The sequence below is a fragment of the Anabas testudineus genome, chromosome 21 (genome assembly GCF_900324465.2).
Source record: "Anabas testudineus chromosome 21, fAnaTes1.2, whole genome shotgun sequence".
Taxonomy (NCBI): domain Eukaryota; kingdom Metazoa; phylum Chordata; class Actinopteri; order Anabantiformes; family Anabantidae; genus Anabas; species Anabas testudineus.
This window is the reverse complement of record NC_046629.1, coordinates 20,976,890-21,003,943: the sequence shown is the minus strand read 5'-3', so window position 1 is coordinate 21,003,943 and position 27,054 is coordinate 20,976,890. Positions and strand designations below refer to the sequence as shown.

The window sequence follows — 27,054 nt, the reverse complement described above, 5'->3', positions numbered from 1 at the left end:
AATAACTTTTTTGAAGATGAGGGAAATAATAATTGGGGGTTCAAACTGTGTTTTGATGTTAGGAAAACCAAAGCAAAAGAGCATTTAATGGAGCCTTGAAGCTGGTGAGGTCTCCCTGGTATGTGGTTTGCTCGACTACTTTCCAGTTGATGAACTTGGCAAGGTTAACCAACAAGCGTGGGAGCTCTGCTCCATTCCTGATGACTTTTTACCATCTGTGGCCAAAAGAACAAGAGGAGGGGCAAGGAGTGAAGACTCTTTTTACTGCTGTAGCAGCACACGTGCCCATGCATGACTCACATCGCTGGCTCTGCATCTTTCCACAAGAGCCATAAAAGTCAGGGGTCTGTAATGACTTTCACATTGTGCTGCAGAGCTGTAAATGCATTCCCACTATCTGCTGTTCCTCGGTCACAGCAGAAACAAACCACCAGTAGACTCATCTCTTCCTTCTCACACCATTTCCTCTTGATCTGTTCTGTGGCATCCCCAAATTGTCTGTCAGATATTGTCCTCTCATGTTCAGGTTAAATGCTGAGCATACAGGCCACAGTCTCCTGAGACTGGTAAATGTTGCACTCTGCCAAGTGAAATGTTTAACGTGCAGGGGCCAAGAGATCTGTGAACCGGACAAGCAAATGTTAGCTCAATTATGGATTTAGAAAATGTACTAACCTTTTGTTTTCAGAAGCGATAGCATTCTGTGGTGACAGAAGTACCAGCAGGGTCCTCACAATACTCTTATATACTATACATGTTGCAAAACCAAAGACACGAGAGCTAAAGTAACTTCACTATCTGTCACTTGACTTTTTAGTGAACCAGAGAAAAATTTATTTCGTTATAATTGTGGACCTTAAATTGTCATGTGGTTAAACTCAGTTTAAAGTCCAATAACATTTTGCTGATGCCAGATTGAGCATGAATTTTGTCCTGGAGCTTTGGAAAAATGTTTGCTGAGAAACATCATGGTATCCGTTATTGTGCCGTGATGAGGATTAAAAGACCTACAAAAGTATGCAACAAACAGTTTCACCAAAGAAGATGATAAAAAATATTAACCTATTGATGTGCAAAAAGAAATTGATTTACAGCCAACACTTGTAGAACACATGAGGATACAAGCTGTTGTTTTCTTAAACATATTGCACAATTGGTGTTACGTGACAAACATGCAAAAACACCTGTGACAACCGAGTTTGCAGACTTTGACACAACCATGAGAGCAGGAACGCATTCTACATGACGCACACACCACAGAACATCTTGCTGTGAGGTCTGAAGTGGTAGAAATGGTTTAAGCTAGAAGGCTTGTCCTGTTTTCTGACAGATATATGTAAAATGTTGGATGATGGGGCTCTCTATGTTTTATAATTTTCATAACAGAAAGCTTTTCGAATACCACACATTTAAGTAATAAAGTAAGTAATGACTGAAGTCCATTTACTTTTTTAGCTGCAGTTTCAGTGTCATGGTGTAGCTGCTTTAGACAGGTTAAAATGTCTTCTGTGAAATGGGCCTATAAAACTCTGACTATCTCACTCTTCAGAGCCTTCTACCATATCAATGAAATTGCATTTTTACACCTATGTTACATACCTGAAATCTGTCCGTGGGACATGCTGAGTCCTTAATTCATACCTTTGTGTCATCCAGACTTGATTATTGTAATGTTCTATTTTCAAGATTGCCCCAATCAAGCACTAAACGTCTACAAATGATCCAGAACACTGCTGCTAGAATTTTACCTAAACCCAGGAAATGTGACCTTATTTCTCCAGCCTTAGCGTCCATCCAGCCTGGCTCCCTATCAAAGTCCTATCAGATTTTATGGTACTTCTTTTCTAAGGTGCTGTCTGATTTCTTGAACCCTTTTTTTTACCTCACTCCCATTACTCTCTGAAGTCAACAGGCCTTTTCCTATCGTGCCCCACTACTTTGGAATAACCAACCATACCTACTGACATCGGACAGTCCCATTCGCGTTACGTTTTAATTCAGAACTACATTGAATGCATTTAAATGCCCTACCATTCAATTAGTGGCAGGGATTTGTACATGTTACCAGTCCTTTATTGGTGGGTTGGTTTCAGTCTCAATTAACTAAATAGCCCAGTATTCTAGTGTAGCCCATTTAGTCCTGCCGATGTGGTTGCAGCATCAATTGTGACAAGAACTGCTTCATCTAACTCTCTGTTATATTACAATAAACTATATAAATACATTTGAATTTAATATTTAGCTGCCAGGATAGGTTTAGAGGGATTTACCACAGATGTGGTAATGGGTCATATATGAAATTTCATGCATAATTTACTGTATACAACAATCTGCCACATGGTGTTAATAATAACAACAATCCCTATAGATACTTTATCAGCTCAGAACCACCAGTATTTTTTTATTTTGATCCTTTCTCTGTTAGGCAACACATGAGGAAAAGGGTGCAGGTGGTGCTAATGTGATAAATGATACGTGCAGAATTTGTTTTGTATTGGGTTGCTTTGATTCAGTCAGATTGGGGAATTTGTGCAGATTTGCATTGGATCATGTTAGTCTCATGTTAAAACAAACAATGAGAAAAGCGAAAAGATTCCAGATTTGTTGATAAAATGTGAAGGAATGACCACTGCAGATGACAAACACTGTCCTTCTCTGAAGTAGTAACTGCTTGCAGTTGATTATCTCAGTTTATCATGTACATTATGCTCCATTAAAACATAACTAACTGTATAATTACTGAAATCATTTTAGTTAAATTTTAATAGTTTGTTATGGAGAACCAGTGCCTAAATGTTCATATTTTATTAGTTGCTTGTGTGTAGTAAAACCCTAGTGACATAAACACACAACACAGCTCACTGATTACTTGCTATTACTCAGTTTTTAGTGAGTTATACAAAGGTTTTAAGCACTTCAGACGTTTGGAGTTGGATCCATCCGGGAGGCATATTATTGGTTCCAGATTTATTCTGGAGCATCACAACAATGCTAAACGTACAACCAGAGTAATAAAGAACTAACTTCAGAAAACAGAGGAACAATAGATCTTGCAGCAGATGGTGTGCCCCCAACAGAGCCTCCAGAGTGCTGATTTCAGCATCATACAGTCAGTCAAGGATCACATGGGACCACTTTGCCCTGGTGTTCAAATATGTACGCCAACAACCAAAACTGAAATTTGAGGAGCTTGAAGAAACCTAAACCTCTAAAAGCTAAAGACCAGGGATTCCCACTTGTTCAAAATGACTTAGACTCCTTGAGACCCCTGACCTCCAGTAAAGTTAACATCGCCACCACAAGAGAGAGAGAATAAAATTCAAAACACAGTCATTCTTCCATGATAAGAGCACTGTAAGACCGAACAGTAAAAGCTTGTCAAATGAACTGAGTTTTATTAACTCTAAATTTTTAAAAAGTTGATTTACCTTTAATATTTTGAGTCATTTGAACTGTTTTTTATTTTTAAGTTTATACTGATTAAATTCTTTGAGTAAATTTAGTCATTGAACTCAAATGTTTTGACCAGTTCTGTCTGACGTCACGCGGTTCAAACTCGAAGCGCGCGCGAAAGTCCGCCATGTTGTTCGCTCGCATTGTGGAGAAACTGAACTGAGGTTTGGACCGGGTCAGACCGGGTCAGACAGGGTCAGACAGGCAGCACCATCTCCTGCCGAACCGGGTCAGACAGGCAGCACCATGTCCTGATGGACCGGGTCAGACAGGCAGCACCATCTCCTGCCGAACCGGGTCAGACAGGCAGCACCATCTCCTGATGGACCGGGTCAGACAGGCAGCACCATCTCCTGATGGACCGGGTCAGACAGGCAGCACCTCTCCTGTCGGACCGGGCCTTCACACCACTGACCGCGTCTGCCGCAGTTGGACCGACTCTGACTCTGAACCACTTCTCTGGTGAGTTAAGAAACATGGTGTCGTCCTCTCACTTGATTCATCAGCTTTTGTAGTCTCAGTATTTTGTTATGTATATGAGAGGTGAACGGTGTTTTAGCTAATTCTTCTATATTGTGTAGGATAAATAGTTTATTGGGAGGCTGTGTCGAGCTAACTGCTAGCTTAATATTTGGCAATATAAAGCTAGCAGTTAGCTTTATATTGCTAACTGCTAGCTTTATGTTGCTAACTGTTAGCTTTATATTGTTAACTGTTAGCTTTATATTGTTAACTGTTAGCTTTATGTTGCTAACTGTTAGCTTTATATTGTTAACTGTTAGCTTTATATTGTTAACTGTTAGCTTTATATTGTTAACTGTTAGCTTTATATTGTTAACTGTTAGCTTTATATTGTTAACTGTTAGCTTTATATTGCCGTTTTAACAGTAACTAACGTTCATGGCGCCAAATCAGCTGCTTAATGTTTTTGTTACCGCTTGAGGTCAAAATGTCACTTTTTTACTCAGGTTTAACTTTAATACATGTCTGGCTGTGTTGAGCTAAGTAGCTAACGGTGACATAGAGGCTCTGTGAAACGACCATGTTGAGACAGGAGTTGTAACATGTGCTTAGCTAAGTCTTTATAAATCATGTAAATTATAGGTTTGAATCAGTACAGTGAATAACCTGAGTGTCATTAAATGAAACAAGTAACGTTGTTGTTAAATCAGCTTTTTCTGTCTGTTCTGTATAAGTCATTTCATATTTGGTGATATGATTTTTTAAATATTTTATTATGTGAAGTGTTGCGTATTTGTCATAAATGGTCAATTGTTTCTACTGTAGTGTCAGAAGACTTTTAACATTTCAATTTCGTTAAATTGTCTATATTCTCTCTCTTTAGGCTAAAAGTGAAGCACCTGTTTGGTGGAGTTTTCAATCAGGTAAGCTGTGTGCATTTTCAGTACAGAACACTGAAACCAGTAAAATGACTTGGAGGTGCAAACTTTGTGTTACCACCATTGAGATTATATTTACTTTTCAGGCAAGAGGAGTAGAAAAAAATCCAGACAAACAAGCTCCCCATACTAACGTTAAAAGACCAAAGTGGATTTCCTTCCTAACTTCCCAAGAAGTGAAGATGCTGTGAGCCTTGAACAACTGAGACTGCAAATTGTTGGAGAAGTTCAGAAGATGGAGAAAAATCTTCCTATGATCACTAAGCTAACGCAGACCACCTTTGCCCTGCTGCGGAAAGAGGTTGTCTGTGATGACCTGCCTGTTAATGACATACTGGAACGCTGGCCTGCCCTTAAACTGGAGTCACAGGTGAAAATGTTGTTCTTAGTTCATCTGTTTGTCTAGGTAAATGTAATTATTTGTGTCAATAGTATCTTGGTCAGTTTCACTTAACACCTGGCATATGAATTGTGCTAGTATAAAGATGTTTTTTATGTCTTCAGCCACCATTAGATATATTTTGGCAGTTTATCTTTCAGTTTTTACATTAAACAACTTATAACAAATGTTCAAATATATATATTCTAATATTCTGCTATGTGTGGTTTTTCAACACAGACTATACATTCTTCATTCGTTCAGGAAAAGTAGCTGAAGTTCTGCATCAGCTGTTCCGGATTTATGACCTTCAGGTAAGTTATTTAAACAAATTGGTACCTGAACATACTAACATTGGGAATCTTAGGTTTACCACACAAAGAAATGAAAGAGACACATTATTATTCGTTTTTTTTTTGCTGTGACCTTTACCATCCATGCTGAAACAAGTTCTGTTCTCACACTCAAGGATCAAATTGATGTTGATGTGAGACGTGCTGCTGTCCTTCAAGCTCTTCCTGCATATCTGCATGAGGACGACTCAACATTTCTTAAGATGTGAGATGTAAGTTAGCACATTGTAGAGTTTTTTTCCTCATTAATTGGACTAATCCACCAACCTGGTTCATGGACTGTTTAACTAAAAGAGTATAATGTTATGGGAGTTTCTGAAGATTTGTTTACCCAAATGAATAGAAGTGATTGGAAGTCATGCTTTTCCTTCATGCAAGTACTTTTACCTAATTTTTACTTATTTAATGTGATCAATATGGAGGCATTAATTAGATGTTTATACAGTATGAGAGGATGTGGGAGATGAGCAACAATTTGTGTGTTGGGTCACTAAATCTTTAATATGAAAATGTTGTGAATTATTCCAGATAAACACATTTTAACAACTATAGCACATTTTGTGTCGACCTGTTAAGTAAGACAGCACTCTCCACATCTGAATGGGTTGACCCTTACACCATTATTGTATGGCTCAATTTGATTGATACTGTCTACCTTTGGAGATACCATAGGCGATGTACCCCAAGTAAGGTAACCTTATTTTCTCTTCAGTTGTCACAGGTTGAACAACCAGACACAGGTGACCAGTTGGACTCCTCTTAATCAACTCCACCTCCAGCAACATTCTTCTCTCCAGATAGGATTTCAGTTGTGCTTGAGGGTAATGTAGTTGTTGATTGCACCACACTGGCTGATGCTTTTGTAATGCTTTTGGCACTCATTTATGCCCTGCATCTGAGCTACCCAAATAAGTTGGCCAACACATTTAACTATATCCAGAATGTGTTGATGGGCCTAGATGATGGGAAGTTAAGGCCCAGGGTGCTGAGTCTTAAAAAGGACCTTTTATCAGTGGAGTAATCTGATGTGACTTTATTATCTTGAAGATTGTACACATGTACTACAGTCACTTTTGTAATATAGTTAGCAATAGAAGTATTTTTTGTGATTTGATCATTTTTAGTTTTAGTTTAGTTTAGCCATACTGTAGTATGTAATTACATTGATCACTGTGGGTTAATATGTAACACTTAGATATGTGTTAGAAGTGTTTACAAGTATTTCTTGCACTGTTTTATGATGCTATTTAGTCATGCATGTTTGACTTGAGTGATGGTTACTTAATAAAGAAGTAACTTGTTTTGAAACTGCCTATTATTCTGTTGTGTAATCTACTGTTAAAGTGTATGGGTTTAACAAATTGAGTTAAAACTACTTAAAAAAACTTATGTAATCAGTTTCAAAAGAAATTTTAAGTATTGTGTTTTAATTTTTGAGTTTTAGCTAAGCAAAGCTTTAAGTTAGAGTAGAGTGCATACAACTTTATTTACCATGTACGCTTTACTTGAGAAATCTATTACTGAGCAACTAATTATTTTTTGTTACTTGTAATTGATATATAAGAGTTAACTATACTTAAATTAGTTCTGTATTCTGAACTTAAAATAACAAGTTAAAAACAATGATAAAAAGCAGTATTAAGAACTTACAAAGTCAAGTTAGTATCAATTAAAACTAATTTGTAGAACTCACTTGATAACATATGTTTTTTGGACTTATAAAAACAAGTTATGTTAAGACAAAATTTCTTATGTAATCAGTTTCAACTAATTTTTTGAGTTCTATTAACTTATCGGGTTTTACAGTGAGGAGTCTGTTCTCACTGCATTCTTCAGATTCTCTCATGGGCAACAGATGTTTTCAGTCCAACATCCTGAAAGTCTCTATAGGGTTTACTGAATGTAGACTATTGCAACAACAGCTTTACACCATTTATAAGCACACTTAGCAGCTCACATGGTTTTATTGCAGATTTAAAATAAAATTACATTAGATTTAATCTTACACAGTTTATGAGGGTAGAGTTTGTTTGTTATCGCTAAAAACAAAGGCGATAGAGACAGTGACCCAAATGTGTGGAAACATTAAGGCCATTTTGAAATCTTGCAAATAGTCAATTGCAACAGTGGTCATGGGATTTGGAGCATTTGGCAAAGCTAATAATATTGCAACTTATAATAGCTGTGACCATTTGAGCAGTTCAAGCAGTTAATGAGATTTTACAATATGTATAAATACACGTGTCTACTTTAAGAAAGTCCAACAACACAAGAAATATCACACCAACAGCAGTCGAATGGTCAATTATAGGTCATAGGGCACACAGTAATTGGAATTTAACTATTCAACTGTATTATCCACTGACTCATAATAGTATTAGTAATAATAATAGTATTTGCTTGAGAAAATCCGTATACAGATGATGGTTGTTATATTAAGTGTGTTGTATATATGGCCATTATATCATCTATTATACTAAGAGTAATAGTGATAGTGTAGACTTTTTTTTTTTTTAAGAATAAGATGTTGGCAGGCCAACCCTACTGGATTTATTCATGCTTTTTCAGTGTCTTCAGCTGTCCCCCCTTTCCCACCTGTTGATCCACCCCTGTCTTAAAGTTGACAGGACAATATTTTAGATTTGCTCAGTTCCAGATGAAGTCATTGGGTAAATTTGTGTGTTTTGTAATACATTTAGCCAGTTTTAATGAACTCGCAGATATTCCCAAATTTGAATTGCTTTGCAGGATACAATGTGATAGCAAGTGATAAATGCTGCAAAAGTATGAAAATAAGATGAAAGTTCACAGGTAAAATACACTGCATTGCATTTACTGTTGGCGAGTTAGTTCCATCGTCCGAGAAGTGATACCACCTTGCATATCAATGAGTGTGTAGAATGAGTCAGCACACATTGTGTGTATAGTTATTCCCACAGGTGTTTCTAACCTCGTCTCAGCACTGTGTTTCAGATGTATTGGCTGTGAGTTGGTAGGCAGATTAGTTTAGTTTCACCTTTGATGAAGATAAAGTGGGACTTTACTACATTCTGAAGGCTTCAACACGCTTAAGAAAAATATCAGCATGGGGGATTTTGTCACAACAGCTTTGTTGATAATTTAAGTAATAAGAACCAGAAAAGTTCTTCACAGAAACAAATTATCTTAATGTCTCTATTTTACCCTTTTCTTCAGTTCATAGCAGTTTAATCAGGCAGCTGTAAAACTGAAGCTCATTTCCTGCCTGATAGGAAAACATTCTTTCCGCCTTTAGTCAGCATGTTGTGTATTCCGAGGAGATAATTTGATTAAAAGATGGATCTAAGATGTCTTTGTGGGATCGCTTTCAAATAAAGAAAACAGGAAAAAATGCTGATAACAAGTCGCCTCATTTCTGTAGAGAATACTGTCCCAGTCTTTAAAACAGTTTTAGTAGAGCAGAGCAGTCCCTGCATAATGATTTCATATCGGGTTATTTAGCCTGTGCTGCATCTATTGATGTTGCTAGTTAGCCTGCAAGAGACTTTTTACAAATGGAAACAATCTTGCTAATGAAGAGGGAGATTGGCACTGAGAGAGCAGAGAACAACAACAGCATTCTTCTAAGCAGCTCACAATGTCAGTGGAGGTTTTTGACTTGAAAATATTAATGCCAGATTGGCAATCACAGTAAACTCTACAGACCTGGAATAAATTAAAACAATAAGGATATAAATTACATAATTCACATGCTTATTGTTTGTTTCTTTACAGTATATGCTTTATGTCTTTGTATTTTATTTTTATTTGTATTGGTAGTGATAGTTACTGACTTGAAGTTTTGGATAAAACCAATATTACACATCAAAGCCTGTTTACTGTATAATATTTTGCATGCTTATGTATTTTACATAAAGCCTTGTGGAGCCTGTGGCTCCATAGAGAGACAAGGATAATTCCTTGAGTCTGCTGACTACAAGCTACAGAGTATATGGAGTTAAAAAGTTAGCATACAACACATTAGGAGTTTACAGACTCTGTGACCTGACTAATGTCATTTTAAGACTACAGCGATACATAAGTGGAGCTCTTTTATAAAATACCCTGAAAATCTTATTTCTGTTCCAGCAGTAATAAAGTGCCGAATTCACTGATATTACTGTTTGGTGGATACACAGGAGATGTGGTGAAGCACACCTGAAGCTGTGGTCAGAGGTGGAACAGATGTCAAATGTTCACTAGCCAGAGGGTCAGTCAAACTGCTGTTTTAGCCTGAAATGATTCATTTCTATGTGTTGATCAACACATTATGCTTCCCTAACTACTGTGTTCAGCTTATTTTTCTATCCTGTCACAAGCTACTAAATCATTTAAAGCAAAATTTATATAGATGGGATTCAAACAAACCAAAGCTCTAAGCTGCAGAATTTCACAACATTATTACACGTACCCACATCTTGTGCAGCTGTGCCTCTTCAACTTAGACACAGAAACAAAGTTATGCAATCCAATGATTTAAAAAGTTGAAGAAGCTTTAGAAGTAAGAGAATGTGAAAACACTACTGCTTGAAACTGCATGTTGGGTCTTTTTAGTGGGATGTGAGATAACGTCGGTCCTGAACCTGGGTGATTCATGACCCAGACCTGTGTGAGTTGAAAGAAAGTGCACCTCTGCCTGCCTATACATTGTGTTTTATCTCCAGATAATGCCGTAGTTAATCTGGCAAAACTATACTTTTTTTGACACATTAGATCATCTGATAAGAAATAATTTAAAATTAACTGTTAACCTATTTTGAGGATAAAGACTAGTGATTTTCTGTGACAAATCAGATGAAAAGTCAAAAACCAACTAGTCAATTTGGCTCTTAACACTATCAGATCAACCTGCCTTTTCTGTGGCCATTGTTCATACGGGTCACCAATGTGTGGTTTTATGTTTAGACTAGTTGTTTGGATAAAAGGAGGAGTTAGCTGGAAAATCTGTTTGGTGTAGACTGAAATATCTCAACATCTGTCAGATTGCTTAAACATGTAGTTTTGACACTCAAGATTCCCTGACATTGACCTGCTGTTTCATCTAGCACCATCTTCAGGTTGATATTTTAGATCTATTTGAAATGCAATGCCAAGGATCTGCATGAAAGTTAGTGCAAACATTCTATCTGATCGGGTAAATTATAACTTTTTAGCTATCACTATCAGGTAATGGTGTTTTCAGATGAATTTGTGTTTAGTACTAATTAGAAAATGCTAATATGATAGTCTGAGTGTTCTTAAACCACTAATATTTTTCATCAGTTGTTACTGTTAGCTTCAATACTGCAAATGTGAATATTAGACATCCCTTTTTTACTAAGACATCTAATGGTCTTAGTAAAAAAGGGAGAAACCAGAGTGATGTGACTTTACAGTTTTCTATATATTTCTATAATTGTTCTTCAGTGTTGTCAATGTTGTAACTTTATTTTAACCCTAATTAGAACCTTTTCACTAAACCTAACCAAGTTGTTTTTGTGATTAAGCCTTATAACTTTGTTGCTTTGTATTTATTACAATAACCACCACAATAACCATCTCCCAGCAAATATCACAAAGTAACAAACCTACTTAGCCTATAGGAAAGTGACCTATTAATTTTTCTTAATTTAACAGATAATAGCTGTTGAACAGTGTGATAGATGTCCGAAGCAGGTAAATATGCTCAAAAAAGTCATACTAATGTTTGAAGCAGGCAGTTGGCAAAGCAGAGTACCACATATATTCAAGATAAAACTTTCCTAAAAGTATGTATGTATGCCTAAAGAAGTCATAATGTCTCCTCTCCTCATTGTATTTGGCTTCTGCCAGTGATCTGTGTTCATTTTCTTCAATTAATTTCCTCTGCAATTACACAGAGTCTAAAGGTGACGTCCCCAAAAGCAGGACATGAATGAGACCTACACAGCGGACTTCTAAAAAGACCCATTCGGATTTGGCTGGCAGCAAAATCAATTCAAGCCAAATGAAGTCCGGCTGGATATATCAATTTTTAATAGTGGATTAGGAAATCTTCTGGATGAGAGATGTGAGGGGCCTGTAGCCTGTTGGCCCCTATCTGGGAACTCTTACTGTGGTCAGATGTCTCGGAAAACAGCTGCGTTCGAAAAGACTGCATCTAATTCTCTGTTCGTGAGAATGAATTCACCACGTTCTGTTGGTTCTCATGAGCCCGTTCAATGCATGCACAGGACTGGTGGAGCCTTCAAGTATTTTTTTTTGTCTGTATATATGAAAAATGTAAACACTTTTTTTTTCTTGAGACATGTTGTTTTTCATGCTAAACCAGGGGAAACATCAGTGATTTAGAAATCCACAAGACTTTGAGTGTGTTTGGATGTGGCTTGTTATTAAACACTGCAGTGCATTCTACTTTGTTTGCATAATTTTAACATTGAAGTGTAACCAGGCACTAATCTCTATAAAATCTACAACCTGAAATATATATATTGGTGGAAAATTAACACTGAATACAGAAATATTCAATTTCCAGTCTCCATATTTGTCTGTCCGCCCCTTTTGCAGTAGACTTGTGCTATTTGTCCACTTGATGCTTCTGCATCTCTTTCTTCACACTCCCTTTCCTCACCCTTCCTCCCACCACTTCACTTTGGCTCCTACCGGCCCCTCTCCTCCTCTTCTCCTACCACCACCACCACTGCCCTTCCCTGTTCTCTCGCTTTTTCTCATCACCGCCCTCCGTTCAGTCTCCCACATCCTCTTGGAACCTTCTCTTTGTCTCATGCTCATGACTCATCATCTCACATGGAAACATTTTCCCTGTGTATGTGAGGGAGCTTTTACTGCTGCTAATGAAAATTTAAACATCGCCCACTCATTCCCTCCCCCGAGTTGGAGCAGAGAGAAAATGTGTGGAAAAAAGCAGGATCCTGCTTTTAGTCCTCTAATCTAAACACTGCATTTAGTGGGAGCCTTATAAATGCTCCTATGGTGCATTTTATTATTTGGTAACAGCAGACAATATGTTTCATTTCAAACTGTGCACTGGCTTTGATATCAGACAACTGTCAGCGAGGACTGCCCCCTGCTGGAGAAACTCTTCTCTTACATAACCCCTCCCTTGTCCAGGACATGCCCTGTTAATCCTCTCCAGCTTTCATGACACCGCAGAACAGATCACCTCCACCTGATTTAAACACTGCTCAAACATTTCCAGACTCATGCTGCTTCTAATGTTTCCCTTTATGACAGTAATTTTCCATGAAATGCTGTTTTGCTCAAGCTGCAGTACACAAGCTAATACATGATAAACTGCACAGATTTAACTTGCCTGAAGTTCTCAGCTAAATAAAATAATAAAAAAAAACATTGCTTTTTTCCCCCCTGAATCACGTCAATGCAGTATTAGAAACAAACGAGCTGTGGATTGAGAATAGGTCATGCTAACTGTGTTTCCACTTGAAAAGAAAAAAACGGTTGCCAAAAGCACATAACAGTATCTAACAGGTTTTCCAAGACAATGTATCAAGTCATAAAGCTGTTTATTGCTTCATGTCATCCCTGTCATTTAGATTTGTTAGATTTTCCTCCACATCATTTTCAGTATTTCAAAAGTATTACAAATTCTACCTTTGCATAAAGTCAGCGATGGCATCACAGGTGGTGTCGACTCCCTACTTCACCACTAAATCTCTTTTACTGGGGGAAATAGACCAGTGATACAGGTGTTGGACCAGGTGACTGCGTACGGTACAATATTCAGATACTCAGACATTTCTATTACTTTATACTTCTCTACAGTTCAAATAAAGGTCTTGCACATTTTACTCCACATTCATCTAACAGCTGTATTTGTTTCTTTTCTGTTTGGGAATTCACAGAAAAAAAAACACAATATGCTTATAAAAAGTTTTGACAACTTCTTGGCTCATAACTGTCTAAAAGAGCAGATGTGGAGTCTCTTGCCATATTTCAGAAGTTTATATGTTTTTGTACTTTTGCCAGACACTGACGTTCTCTCTAAATCGCTCCTTTCAATAAGGTAACGAGGGATCCCCTAGGCTAACATACGTAGTTACAGTAAGAGCTCCACCTTGACCAAGCATACAACACCTTCATGGATTGAGATTAACAAATTAATAATAACATATATGAATAAATATTTTATATTTGGGACATCTGTCTGTATTATTAGTACTTATACTCTTAGTTTTATCCTTTAATATGACTTTTTATGTAGGACTATTACAGTAGGTCAGTACCAGTAGTAGTACAAAGTACTGTGTTTGTGTTTTGCAGATCATGCATCAAATAAGCAGAGAAGATGGACATTTTGGATTCTACTTTAGCAGAACTGTGTTTATATATGACTTGATAACCATGTAGTCTGCTGTAACATCACATCTGTGGCATGTTCTGTAAAATAAGGTAGGAATTCATTGTTGACCCTCTGAAACGCTCTTAGTGAACATCTGTGCACACTGACGCCACGACTTCTCTTATTTTCACTTCAATGCTCAAAGTTTTCCTTTTCTGTTTCTTCCTTTTTGTGAGGTTCATTGTTTCTGATATCTGAAGCTTCACTGCAAACAAAAATAAAAGGACAGTACATTTACTTAAAATGAAACAGGCTGGAAAGGAAACATCTGAATGAAGACCATTTGTATGTAAATTGTAATTTGTATGTGAGTAAAGGCTCAAAGGCAAGACTGATTTTAAGTGCTGGTGACTATTTTTGTAATAACAGCTGTAATTTATTACAAGGACATCTGCGTTGAACAACAATTTGCAGTCCTGGTATTTGATGGTGCGAACAGCAGTGACCAGAGAGAATAGAAAACTACAGCAAATCTTCACTCGCCTTCTTCATTAAACAAGTTTGAGACTTTTAAGACCTGCTGCTGGACCCACAGCTGTAAAGAGTGTATTGTGTAGACACAGCATGACCTTATGTCCTGAGTTTAAAGCAGCCTCTGAGATGTTTCATGGCAGAATTATGTGTCATATAAAGCACTAAAATCGTGGTGGTTATCCACATGCATCAAGTTACCCACATTAAAGGTCTGATTGGGTCAAAACTGGCCTGTAACACTGATATAGTATCCACGTTCAGGATCCAAACTCAGGTTTTTCAAATTAACTCATTTCCCCTATAGATTGCCTTAAAGAGCCTTTTGCTGTACAGGGATTCTTCAACATCACTGAGGAATGCTTTCATCTAAAGCCCTTTATGGTATGTAAAGTAAGTATAGTCAGCCACACACACACCCTGACAGGGGGAAGACAACCCTGTAGTTCAGTATTCAGGGGTGAAAAATTACAGTGAATTCAGAAAGTATTCAGATCCACAAGTGAACTTGTTCTAGATACAAACAGGGTGCACCTGAAGTCGACCTCATCACAGGCTCGTTCAGTTAAATAACCTGCAGCTGACGTGCACCTGTAATAAATATGGCTGTTCCTCAAGCTTCCAACAGAACTTTGCTGAATAGATAATATCGTGATGGTGGGAAACACTGCACCATGAAAGTCAGAAGTCTGATTGTTACTCTAGATATAAAAGGACTTTCTTTAGCCCATATTGAAAAAAAATCCACAACCTTAGTTTTATTAGCACTATACTATAACCAACTGTACTAGCACAGGACATGATTGAGGGTTTCTGAGTGGGGCAGTGCATGGCAAATGCAAATAGAAACTAGATCTGTTGTATTTCAAGCATGAGCAGGCAGACCAAAAGTGACCACAGCGTCAGAAGATGATCATGACACTTTGTTCACTGAAAAGCGCATCACAGACACAGTTTTAGACCTCGACCTCACTGAACACTGAGGGGGGCAGACAGGAACTCACGACCTCAGCTGCATAGTTCACATACACTGCAACTGTGAACACATTAGCAAATCAGCTAAGAACACACAGTGAGTTAACAGGACAAGGAGTTTCAGCACCTTCATAGCATACCCCAGCCACACAAACCGGTACAGCAGCAAACCTCAAATTGTGAAATATTGAAGCATTACTGAATTAGGCAATGGTAGTGTAATCATTGAACTTCTAACGTGTTCTAAATGTCAACATCAAATTGTATGTAACTTTTATACATTTACTTATTATTCCGGTTTTCGTTAATTAATTAATTAATAATTAATGAAGACCTCACAATGGTAATATTGTGCATATTGTTAGGTCCGGCACCCAATCCACAACCTTACACAGTGAAACTAATAAACATTGGCCCGAATGGGGATCAAACCCGCCACCTTGGCGCTAGTAGCATCACTAGAAACTCTAACCAATGGAGCTACACAGCCACTGGAATATCATACTATGGCACACTCTGTAATGTAGAAAGGGGACAACTATACAAGCCAAATGCTAAACATTTAGTTAAAACAATGAACTTAGCTGTAGTCAACTTGACTTTCCCTGTGCACACACTGACGTTGTCCACATCGCTACAGTTAATAACATGCTTTTACACAGAAGTACATAGTATCTGCAATCTCACGTCAGCATTTCATCAGTGCAGCTGATTTGTGCGGTTGCATGTGCCAACGTGTACAAATTTAGTTTGGCTGTGACAGTCTCAGGGTCAGCAGGAACACCGAAGAGTGATCAGGGTCAGTTACACCCTCACGGCGTGGTGTTCAACACATGCCTGGACAGTTCGAGCCAGCACGAGTTTGAACACAGCTAATGCACAAACACATACTGAGCCATATCTATATATAACTGTGAACAAACTACACAAGTAGGATGCATTAAGATGTGCATGTTCAAAGCAGAGTGAACCATGACATGACATACCCAAACTCCTTTCACAAGCATTCACAGAAACACCCTGATGGGCTTCTCTTCACACCAACTCACATCAATGCCTGCAATGTCTGCTTTCAATGTCAAGCTACACTGAAGATCAAACAACTATAAAGTTTACCAATACTGTTCCAAGTTCTGCTTCAAAACAGGATGTACAGCAGAAAGAAATTTAATAAAACAGTGCCAGACTTTTATTTTGGAGTATAGTGAACAGATGGCAGCCAGGCATGCCTTTACAAAATAAAACGACCAACACTCAGTGATGTCAACTTACTAAATATCAGAGAGCATCAACCCTACTGGTAACATTTAAGCCTAAGCTGCAGTATTTTTTTGGAGAAGTGATGAAACAGGCTAAAAAGTGTGATGTCGCAGTTAAATGGGAATGTTGATTCTTCACACCATAACATCGACAGAGAAGTTGATTTGTATGTTACCATAATGGTGGGTGTAGTCATGCAGCAGGCACACTAGACCTAAAGGTAAATGTTAAATCATCCTCATTCTACTGTAAATTCAATTCACCGTAAGTAATTTGACAAATCGGTTCAAGTTATTTTGAGGTAGAACTGGAGGAAACCAAAGAGCTTTGGCTGAAGATCCAACGTTGTAATACATATTATGTTCTTCCCCGTGTGGGATTTGTTAACGCCAGACCACAGCAAAAAAAGACATGCTTGTTTTCACATCGGACAAATGTGACACTGGAACACCCCGAAGGCCAAATCTATTTAAATATTCAACATGTTTGACTGACTCCAATGTGCTCCTCCCAACTTGAAAGAAGAAAACTTTCAAATGCCAAAATAAAAGAACACTGAATTAGAAACGGCAAAATATTTATTCACCAGTTTAAAACATAAACATCAAAAAAAGAAAAAAAAAAAAAGAAAAGAAAAGAGGTCTGAGGACTGCACTCCATAAGGTAATGCATGCATGCCAAGACTTCTGTTACCTAATGATGTTTGCTGTAAGGTAATCTTTATATGCTAAAACAGGATGGACGTACATACCGGTTTGTGTATTTGTGTTGTGTGAGATGGATTTGCAGAGTTAGCAATAAAACCATACTAACAGAGGTGTGAGACATATTTCCTGTGATACCTGCTTTGTGATACCTGACCTAAATTTACACATCAGGTGGATTGCAAAGAGCATCAAAATATAAATACAGACAGTTAAATTCCAAGATATGAATTAACAGGGGAAGTTATGTGACTCAGTGAACATAAACAGGTAGGTCTTAGAAAAGAGCCTGCAGCATTCATGCAAGGTGATCTGTGTTTTTGGTTTGTCTTTATCCAAGAGTGGGACTTTGAAGAAGTAGGGAGGAGGAAGAGTCTATCTGAACTTGCATTCTCCCTCAGTACCAAGCAGAAGAAAAAAAAAAAAAATAGGGTGGCAGTGGTTGTGGTGGGTTATCAGTTCTCGAGGAAAGCCACGTAGTCAGTGAGTCTGGCCAACTGCTGCTCATTTGGAACCAATGAGACGGGGGGAGGATCTGTTGAGAGAGGGGGAGAGAAAGACATGGAGGACGAGAAGTGAGTCAGACGGGGATTCCTCATAGTGCCAAGTGCTATCCATCTTCATGCACCTCTGGTTTTTAACTCTACTGCCTATGTGTTCCAACTCAGTGACCAGGTTTCAAGCTGACAGCGTAACAGCTCCACATCTGCATGAGTTCACCACTTCCTCTAGCCTGTTTAACACCACTACCTACAGATTCTCCCCATAGAGCTGTGAGAAATGCAACCTGAAGGTCAGTCTAACAGTTAACATTTATCCTAACCTGGATGAATTCCTGTTTGAGATTCACTCTTTTACAAAAAGTGATATTAAGTCCCAGAGGCGCTGAAGAGGGGAAAAACAACCATGTGGGGATTAATGGAGAGTGGGTAGTATTTTTGGGCTGGACATGTGCGCAGCAGATGCTTCGGCAGTAAGGTCGGATGATTATAGAGTGGAGGTTTGGACCACAAACAACTCCTCTTCTGTCTGCCTGAATCAATATGCTTCTATTACAGGATGGATCAATCTGCCATGCTCTAACTTGAGGACGTGCTGATGAAAAATTGTGAGAAAATGAGTAAACATAGGAGAGGAAAATAAAAAGACTGGAGCAAGTATGGGAAATTTAGAATTATACAAGGGAGTTTTCAACAAAAATAAATAAATCAACAGATTCTACGAAGAGAAAAATGTCAGCAGTCTTTCAGAGGGATTACAAGTGGTTCCTAAATCCCTGCTCAACAGGAAAAGTAGCAGGAACAGGGGGGTTCAGAATAACTTAGGAAAAAGTTTGACCAGCACAGCAGTGTGCTGTTTCTAAGAGCAACACTGCCACCTACCTGGCTTTTTGGGCATCACCATCCTGGTAGTAGGGTCTGCCTGCCAGCCTTGGCTCACGACACCTTTGGAGAAAAATGGAAGTGAGGACAATCACCTTCATCAACAAATGTACAAACGGTTATGTAATGGAGGCTGACTGCATTACACAGAAATGACACACACACACACACACACACACACACACACACACAATGATACAATGTTTAAACCTTTCGTGTGAGGTGTAGATTCAGTCTTACCCTTCACTGCCTCATCCACAGAATAGCCCACAAAAGCAGCAAAATCATCCGCTGTGATGGAAGTGTAGGCCTGGGCCACAAGGCTGTACGCCCTTTGTCGCGTGCTTTCTGTGAAGAATCCATGAACCACTGAGACATTAACATTAGATAGATACATATTGAGTGCACACGTGCTCAAACTGTGCTCTGGTTCTATTTAAAATACATGTATCTTGAAAATAATGCTGCTAATTAGCAACAGCTACAGGTTCTATTCTCTAAATAGCAATGAATCAAGATGGACGGGTCGTCTGAAGCAGGGCTCGTATTCCTTACAGGCGAGTATGTTTTGGTAATCTGTCAAGTAAATGCTGGAGGCCTGCATGGACAGTTTTGCATTCTATGTTTTTTAGTTTGAGCATATTTTCCTCCTTTTAAGGTTTGATAATGTAATTTTCAACTCTACTGTAACTCTGGGTTTCAAACTAAATAAAGCTTGTCCAAACCAATGTGCTAAGTTGTGTTCTTTTAATTGCTTTTAGCATCTCGGTTTGCTTTAAATTAAATTGTGCATTTCTTTATCGCCGAACTGTTGATTTTTGTTGTGAATTGTGAGCTACAAGAAATAATGAAGTTTCCATAGTTAAATGCTGCATGTTTAAGATGAATCACACATGGACGTTATGTGCTTAACATTCCACAGAGCACTGAGGTCTTTATCAGCAGGCACTGGCTTAGACATCCCAGCTGTCCAAACTGCCCTGCCTATCACCTGACAAGCCTGACTTGATATGGTGCTGTAGTTTGTGCAGGTAATGGTGAGAATGACATGACTGCGCACAACAGCACGGAACAACACACACAGGCATGTGTTTGCTGCTGCTGCTCCTGCCGCTATCACATAAATGCCCCAGGGCTGTGGCCTTTCGTGTTTTATAGCCTAGCAACAGTTAATGTGTACCAACAGCCAGCGACTAGCAGCAGTAACAATAACAAGTGGGATGAGAAAAGACAGCTGTGAGTGGAAGGCAAGAGATTTGTCAAGAGCACTTTCCCATTGAGCTTTCCAAGGAGCTTCCTGTTCTCCTTGTTATTTTACTTTCATATAAAGAGGTGGAAAATATCAACGTAGAAAACTGTGTTTCTTCAGTGTTTAAAAGTACTGAATTGTTCTTCTGTTATGGTTTCACTTTAAGTTATGGTGATCTTCAATAAGGCACTATGTCAAAATGATTAAAACATAGGATAAGAGTTTAAGGGGCCCATGATGACAAAACTACTGTTACATCACGTGGTGCCACACATCTGATCAGTGACTAAACAGGAAGCCAACTGACATGTTTTCCTCTGTCATCAGCATACAGTTCTTATATATTGAAAATGAACCATCATACTTCAATAACATTCTTGCATCTGACTGACTGCATAACAGAGAAGGAATGAGGTCTCACCACACTACTAAGCAGGTCACCTCAAGGGGCTTTTTGTAACCCAGTCCCCAGGCACACATGTATTTTTACCATGGCCTCTTGACCATTAGATTTTGACTTGTTGGCACCCGGACCAGTCTTTCTGACACTTTGGAGTTGGGTTGGAGCTGCTGAGCAAGACATGCATGGGTGGGAGGATGGGAGCTTTATGGAGGAGAAACATGACCTTGCTTGTCCTTCTCGGACGGTCTATTCCAGGGCCGCTATCACTTCTCACCCCCCTTACCTCTTAAAAATAGCCTTCACTTTTCACCAGCAAAGGCAAAGCAGACAGGACATGGCAAGGGCTTTTATTTTTAAATACAGTCTATTGCCAAGTAAGCGCAGCAACTGACTGGGAAACATTTTGATAAAAGCGCTCCAAGAAAAATCTATATGACCAAAATAGTCTTCATAGATTTCTTTTTTTGTATACGTTCTTATTTTAATTTTTTTTAATTTTAGAAATTTAGACTTAAAAATAAAGTAAATATAAGCTTAACTTCATGCAGCTTTATTTCCATTCCATAAAAAGACAGATTTGGTGATTACAAGGAGCTCAGCTGATCACCACTTCTACACAAACTTTGACAAAGTGCTTATTCTCATAAGCTACAGACAGCAAAAGGAAAATGATGTGTAATCAATCTTCAGACAAACTATCTTTACGTTTATCTACCTATTTTTCCAGATAACTGGCTTAGAAGTACAAAAGTATAAAAAGAAGTTAAGAAAAGGTAGGAATATGACTGAAATGAAATATTGCACTGAAAGTAAGGGCAAGCCATTTTAGCCCACATCCACTGTAACCTTAGATTTCGTTCAACAAAAAACTCCCTGCCAAAAACACTTGTCAAAAAGATCTCTCAAAAACATGTTACAGTATTTCCTACAAGTTCATAAACACTTCAGTTTGTATTATTCCTCCTCCTCTTCCTCCTCCGCATCTTCAAATTCATCGTCATCGCAGACTGAAAAGTCCATTTTCGACAGGACTGATTCAATGTGCTCTGTTGACAACGTGAAGTGGTCCATCTTCTCAAAGCCTGGCTCTGGCCTCTCTTCCCCTAGTGAGCTTTTAGCTGCATCTTTGGTCTGTGTGATTAGGCCCTTGGAGGCCATCAGAAACTCAGCAGTGCCACTCTGCTCTAATGCTCTCACAGCTGTATCGGTGAGCTCCGAACTAGCCTGCAGTCGTTCGCCATAGCGTTGAGCCAGTGCCCGCAGAGCTGCCACCTTTTCATCTTGCTCTTTACCAATCTGCTCTAGAAGGACGGTCTTGCGCTCTTCAAGGACAGCATACAACAGGTCAAAGCGTTCAGCTAACCCTTGCTTAGCACGCTGAGAATTCTCCTGCACCGCACGGCAGGCATCTTCCATCTGGTTGAGCAGGGCCTGTAGGCGGCCATTGCTAGATACAAGGGTATCAATAGCATTACTCAGTTCACCTTTCTGGGCCTGGTAAACACTTGCTAACGGTGCCACCTCACAGTCCTTATGTTGACCAAACACTTTGCACATGGAGCAGGTAGGTACTTGGCAGGTCACACAATAAATGTTGATTTTCTCATCTTCGTGTTCTTGGCACTTTGGTTCTTTGGATTCTTTAGGCTTCAGGTTGGTTTCGGTACTTCCACTGCCACTACCTTCTTGCTGCTGCTTATAGATGTCAATAATATTTTCTACCAGGAGATTGCGCTGGAGACCGTGCACGCCGTGACGATCAAGCACAACCTCAAAACGGCAGGTAGGACAGCGAAAAACACCACCAGAAAAGCGGTATGGGTTGCGCGAGTCATAGAGATCGCTGGCACAACTACGGCACAAGTTATGCTGGCAGGGCAGGATGACCACAGGTTTGGTAAACATGTCCAGGCAGATAGGACAGCTCAGCTGCTTCTCGAGACTATCCATGGGGCTGGGGGGCCGAACCATAGATCCTGTCCTTTGGACGTCCATTATGAAAAAGTCTGTGCGTAGACCTTAACCAATAAGTTTCCCAATTTCCAAAAAGAGAAAACAGACAGCGTCTCTCTCTGATAGTTTCAAAAAATTACTTAAATGGAGGGCACACCCTGAGAATGTCTCCTTAGCATGAGCTGCTACTTGTGAAATGTTGATAACTGTTCTTGCTTAGAACAGCCCTGTCCTTTATACCAGCCCCTCACAGCTGGTGATACCCGATCCTTTTGACCAACCAGAACACACATTCCTGCCTGCTTGCCGGCCAGGGATCTTTTCACAGAAATGGCCCCTCCTAACTAATGCAGCATGTGTCACATGTCCCAGTGGGCACTGTGTCCCCTCAAACAGTGACAGAATTGGTGGACTGAGCAGAGACAAACAAGGTCCATGTGACTGGTTCAGAGACCCACCTGGGAGACAGTGCTCAATCTAAATAGTAAACAAATCAATGTCAACATCTTGTGACTTGGTATATGGTAATATAAATGTGGATGACAGTAAACAATTTTGCAAGTTAAATACTGAATAATTAAATTAAAGTTAAATAATGAAATTAATAGCTAAAGCTGGAGTCTTGCTTTTCACATGTGAAGGTTTGCTTTCTTTAGTTGGCTCTTTTAGAAATGCTTTTGAGGTTTTTGATAAGATATCACCTTAGGCTTAGTAATTTGTCAAGCCAATTTGGTGTTACTTTTCTAATTTTAGCAACAAATTGTTAAACCAAGTGTAAGGCAAATCAGCTGTTGGGACTTTCCATTTCCTTGTGATACACTAGTTATTTAAATAGACTACAACATGTTTTACTCTTTGCTAGATAATAATCCTGTTAAAAATGTCTTGTTGAAAGGGATTTTATTCCAATACATCTTCAGGAAATAATGATCCCTGGTTATCTAAGTGTCTAATGAAATACTGTACATCAGCATCCACGGTAGTTCAACATGAAGTACCGTAAACATGAGGGCTAAACATAAGCTATTCTTAAACTGTTGCACAAGGGAACCACCACATGGTACAAATGGCCCAGCACTTGCATTAGACAATAATATTAAATAGCTTTGTTTATCAATATGACTCTTTAGATATTAGAGGCTGTTGCATAAAACAAGACACAGAAATATTTAGGCATTTACTCTCATTTTGAAAAAATGCGCAAGATCACATAGGCAAGAATTTTAAATCACAAATTCTTAATCTGTCTATTGTGTTGTAGCCACCTGCGCTACCCTTCATGACACTGTTACGCATACCATACTGCTGGACAATAATAGTCAAGTTTTCTACTTTAATTATTTTAAATCATGTTTTATTTCCTTTTAGCTTGGTTTTATCATGTGTGTTCAGCTGGGGCCCCCTGCTGGCTTTAACTTTAAACCTTGCTGAGAAAATGTAAACATTGATCTGATTGTCTGCACTGAATTTTTCCAGAGCAATATGCATAAAGCATATAAAAATGATTTATTATTTTATGTTTTTCTTACCTCGAAGGCCCTCCATGACTGGAAGAATAGTCTCTGTCCACTGGTAAGCTGCGATGGCTGTGTAGATTCCTGGAAAATCTCTCTGCCAAATGCGCTGGCCAACAGCCCAAATAGCTGTTAATTCTTGGTTTGCCTGTACACAACAAGTGAAAAGCATTTCAAAACCAGGCAACACTTGACCAGAATTGGCTTTCAGACAATTATAAACAGCAGTTACACCCAAGTACTATCAGCTACTGGATCACAGTTAAATTCTCTAAAATTCCATTTAAAATGCCAATTCAAAGGTTTCTGAGTCAAGATATAGCTACTTTATTATACAATCTGAAAACCCCTCTCTTCAGCTGAGTTAAAAAGTTAAAAGGTTAAAAAGTAATCATCTATGTGACAATAACGTTTTCTAATTAGTTCTAATGAGTTGACTAAACTAACACTAAATCAAGCCTTTCTCCTGGTGCTGGCAAATTTTCCTATTGTTATGAGTGACCTGCACATTATGATGGTACTTGTAAACAGCTATTATCAATCTTCTTTTGAGCATTGTTTCTGCTATAGGCAGAGTTGGTTCTGGAGAGGCACAGAAATCCAGGCCTGAATGCTTTTTAAAGTTCTTCGCAAAATCACTTTTGTTAATAAAATTAAAATGGTAAATATAAAAACTATGTAAAAATACGGTAACTAAACATTCAAGCAGCATGAACCAGGGGAAATAATACATTCTAAATTTCTGCTTTTATTTCTAATTACATTAAACTAGATAGAACACAGCACCTTTTGAATCGGATGACCCACATTTTGTGGGAGCAAGGAGAACTTGCTGTTCCAATGCTTTTGGAGGGGAATGTATGTATCATGGTTTCAGCAATGCTTCCTTGACCAAGTTTGTATATTTTTTAGCATTCTTACCGATTTTATTGACTGAGGAATCCTCTTCCACAGATACCTGGCATTGTTCCTGTTGGTGCCACAACAACATCCATTTGTCAACACAGAATAAAAGAGCAGATATATGCAACTTTATAAGGCAGGTTTTTCAATGGTAAAACAGAACACATGCCAACTACACAGATGCATGGATACAGGTAGCATTTGAGGATACAGAAAACATTTCAATCATAAGTGAGAATTTATTTTTATGTCTTTATGTCGGATTCGAGTTTATATAGATATAGATGAGTGTGCAGCAGTCTAGAAAAGGTCACAGCAAGTGTGTGTCCTCTGTTTGCAGAGGATGCACATTCTTGATATTTTCCATTTCTTTCTCTAAAGTGCAAATAAACCAAACCTGCGACACTCATTAGAAAAACATTTCTGCTACTGACGACATTTACAAAGTTGTCTTACATGTCATTATGAAGTAAATACAGCGCCAGCAACTGAGCATAGACCTGAGGTGTAGCAATGCCTCCAGGAGCCTGTTAAAAAGAAATGCAAGTGTTACGCTGAAGCTCATAGCCTATCCTTATGCATGCCATATAATTTATCACATTCTCTATTATATTTACTAGATTTTTGTTACAGACTATACCCCTAATAGCAGGTACTAGTGTTCATTATGTTTTCTTTAGGTTCAGACAATAATATAGAATAGCTTCCTTTTTGGATGGTAATGGTCTGTCCTGGACATACCTGACGCAACATGGCAACAGCTTTTAACACCATTACATCCTAAATAAAACAATACTGTGATTTTAGTTATAGCTAACTTAAGTTTACCACGAAATCTCTAACTACATAGCTAAGTTGTTGCCCACTATGTGCTACTAGCACACAGCATTGCTAGCTTAATCTTCCACTTCTGCGCTTAACGTTACGTTTAACTGAGGTGATCTGAAATTGTTGACTTTGTTAGATTGTGTTCACTAGTTAACGTGGGTTAACGTTAATATGTAGCGTAAGTTAATTTAACAGTGCATGGAAGTATAATTGCCTCAATCAAGATAGCGTCTTAGCCATAACATTAGCCTTGACTGGCCATTGGCAAGCTAGGTGTCAGAAACACCACTGTGAAAGGACAGAAAACCGGTACGTTTACTGTCGGTTCAAGGAAATCCATAAGATTCACAATTCAAAGCTTACCTCTAGCTCTTGAGCTTCACATTGCTCTAATAATTTATCAAAATTTTCCTCCATAATCACAGCTGTAGGCATGTTGATGCCTAGCTGTTGCGCCGGAAACTTCTTCTTCTGTGAAATTGCAGTGGCTGCGCAGCACGTTAGACGTGTTGCTGCCATCCACTGGATGAAGCACAAACTACAAAGTCTACGTTGCACATCACCTCTTAACAAGATTTTAAATAAAAGACGATCAAAGTACATAAATTAGAACCCGATTTCCCACTAAAGCAACAAAAACTGAAAAAAACTTTCTTTAGGAACAACTTGGTATTTTAAACTTGTTGGCAAACCAACTGCATTTTTACACGTACTGCAGATGTTTTCATCAAACAGGCACGTGTCCAGTCAGGTCCATATTCATTTTGCAGCATGAAAACAAGTCCAAACATCCAGCCAAAGACATAAAGATCCATTTTGAGACACCAGAAGAACAAGGAGATGCAACAGATGGTGTGTCCTAAAGAGCCCTGATGGGCACCATAGAGAGTCGGTCTGGGGTTACATAAGGAGTTAAGGAGATACTGGGACACTGATCCTACAGTGCACAGCTCCACTCATTCAAGACCAAACATGTGTTGAAAAATGAGGGATATGAACTGAGAGACTGGCAGCTAATTATTTCACTGAGTCAAAATGAGAAAATATGAGATGATACTCCACACCTACACTGTTGAAGATTTCGTCTTGAGGTCTTGTGTAAGGTTTAAAAGAAACCCTGATAATACTGTACTGAACTCACTGCAGTTCTAATATATAATTACCGCCAGCACTCTGTATTACAGTGCTCAAATGCATCACCACTACAATAATAAGATCTGATCAAGTATGATAATGTTAAGCAGGGATTAAATACAGATACAGTAGTGCCAGTGTGACTTAAGTTAATATGTAATTAATTAAAGGTTCAGAAGTGACCGCTTTAAAGTTCCTACAAGTCCTTCCAGGTTCACTTCAATCGGTTGTCAGTTGTGAGCTGTTTCCTGTTGGCCGACTCTTTCCCAGCTTGTTAAAGCATGTTGTGGTCCAATTAGCTTATAGGGAACCTGCACGTTTAAATTTCTTTATAATT

At 38.6% G+C, this 27,054-nt stretch overlaps 2 protein-coding genes and 1 long non-coding RNA gene across 6 annotated transcripts; 1 reads left to right on the top strand and 2 right to left on the bottom strand.

The window, feature by feature from the left end:
- Window positions 1–3,774: 3,774 nt before the first annotated feature.
- LOC113172802 lies at window positions 3,775–7,067 on the top strand. 3 transcript variants are annotated; one of them, XR_003299789.2, is made up of 6 exons: window positions 3,775–3,915; window positions 4,799–4,838; window positions 4,940–5,223; window positions 5,473–5,546; window positions 5,702–5,797; window positions 6,298–7,067. It is a non-coding gene; the product is annotated as an uncharacterized LOC113172802 (long non-coding RNA). The 3 variants fall into 3 exon arrangements; XR_003299790.2 differs by lacking the exon at window positions 3,775–3,915 and having other exon boundaries at window positions 4,300–4,838; window positions 6,307–7,067; XR_003299788.2 differs by lacking the exon at window positions 3,775–3,915 and having other exon boundaries at window positions 4,300–4,838; window positions 6,298–7,066.
- Window positions 7,068–17,207: 10,140 nt separating this feature from the next.
- cops8 (COP9 signalosome subunit 8) lies at window positions 17,208–26,052 on the bottom strand. Of its 2 annotated transcripts, none has more exons than XM_026377070.1 (7): window positions 25,947–26,052; window positions 25,212–25,282; window positions 24,774–24,822; window positions 23,868–24,000; window positions 18,974–19,102; window positions 18,734–18,796; window positions 17,208–17,886 (listed from the first exon to the last, which is right to left on the bottom strand). In XM_026377070.1, the coding sequence occupies exons 1-7, from the start codon at window positions 26,016–26,018 to the stop codon at window positions 17,807–17,809; spliced, it is 597 nt and encodes a 198-aa protein (XP_026232855.1). In that variant the 5' UTR covers window positions 26,019–26,052; the 3' UTR covers window positions 17,208–17,806. The 2 variants fall into 2 exon arrangements, with proteins under 2 accessions (XP_026232855.1, XP_026232856.1); XM_026377071.1 differs by having other exon boundaries at window positions 18,974–19,081.
- Window positions 19,109–23,849, bottom strand: trim63b (tripartite motif containing 63b). The gene has a single exon (XM_033325818.1). It carries the CDS (start codon window positions 22,378–22,380, stop codon window positions 21,340–21,342), a length of 1,041 nt encoding a protein of 346 aa, XP_033181709.1. The 5' UTR covers window positions 22,381–23,849; the 3' UTR covers window positions 19,109–21,339.
- Window positions 26,053–27,054: the final 1,002 nt, after the last annotated feature.

What these genes read in the sequence shown, in the direction of transcription:
- trim63b (XM_033325818.1), bottom strand. Translation starts at nt 22,380, where the DNA reads ATGGACGTCCAAAGGACAGGATCTATGGTTCGGCCCCCCAGCCCCATG.
- cops8 (XM_026377070.1), bottom strand. Translation starts at nt 26,018, where the DNA reads ATGCCTACAGCTGTGATTATGGAGGAAAATTTTGATAAATTATTAGAG. An exon ending in TTCCTCAGTCAATAAAATCG is followed by an intron (nt 24,001 to 24,773) that starts GTAAGAATGCTA and finishes TGTTGTGTACAG; the next exon opens with GCAAACCAAGAATTAACAGC. An exon ending in GGTGATGCCCAAAAAGCCAG is followed by an intron (nt 17,887 to 18,733) that starts GTAGGTGGCAGT and finishes CTCTCTCAACAG; the next exon opens with ATCCTCCCCCCGTCTCATTG.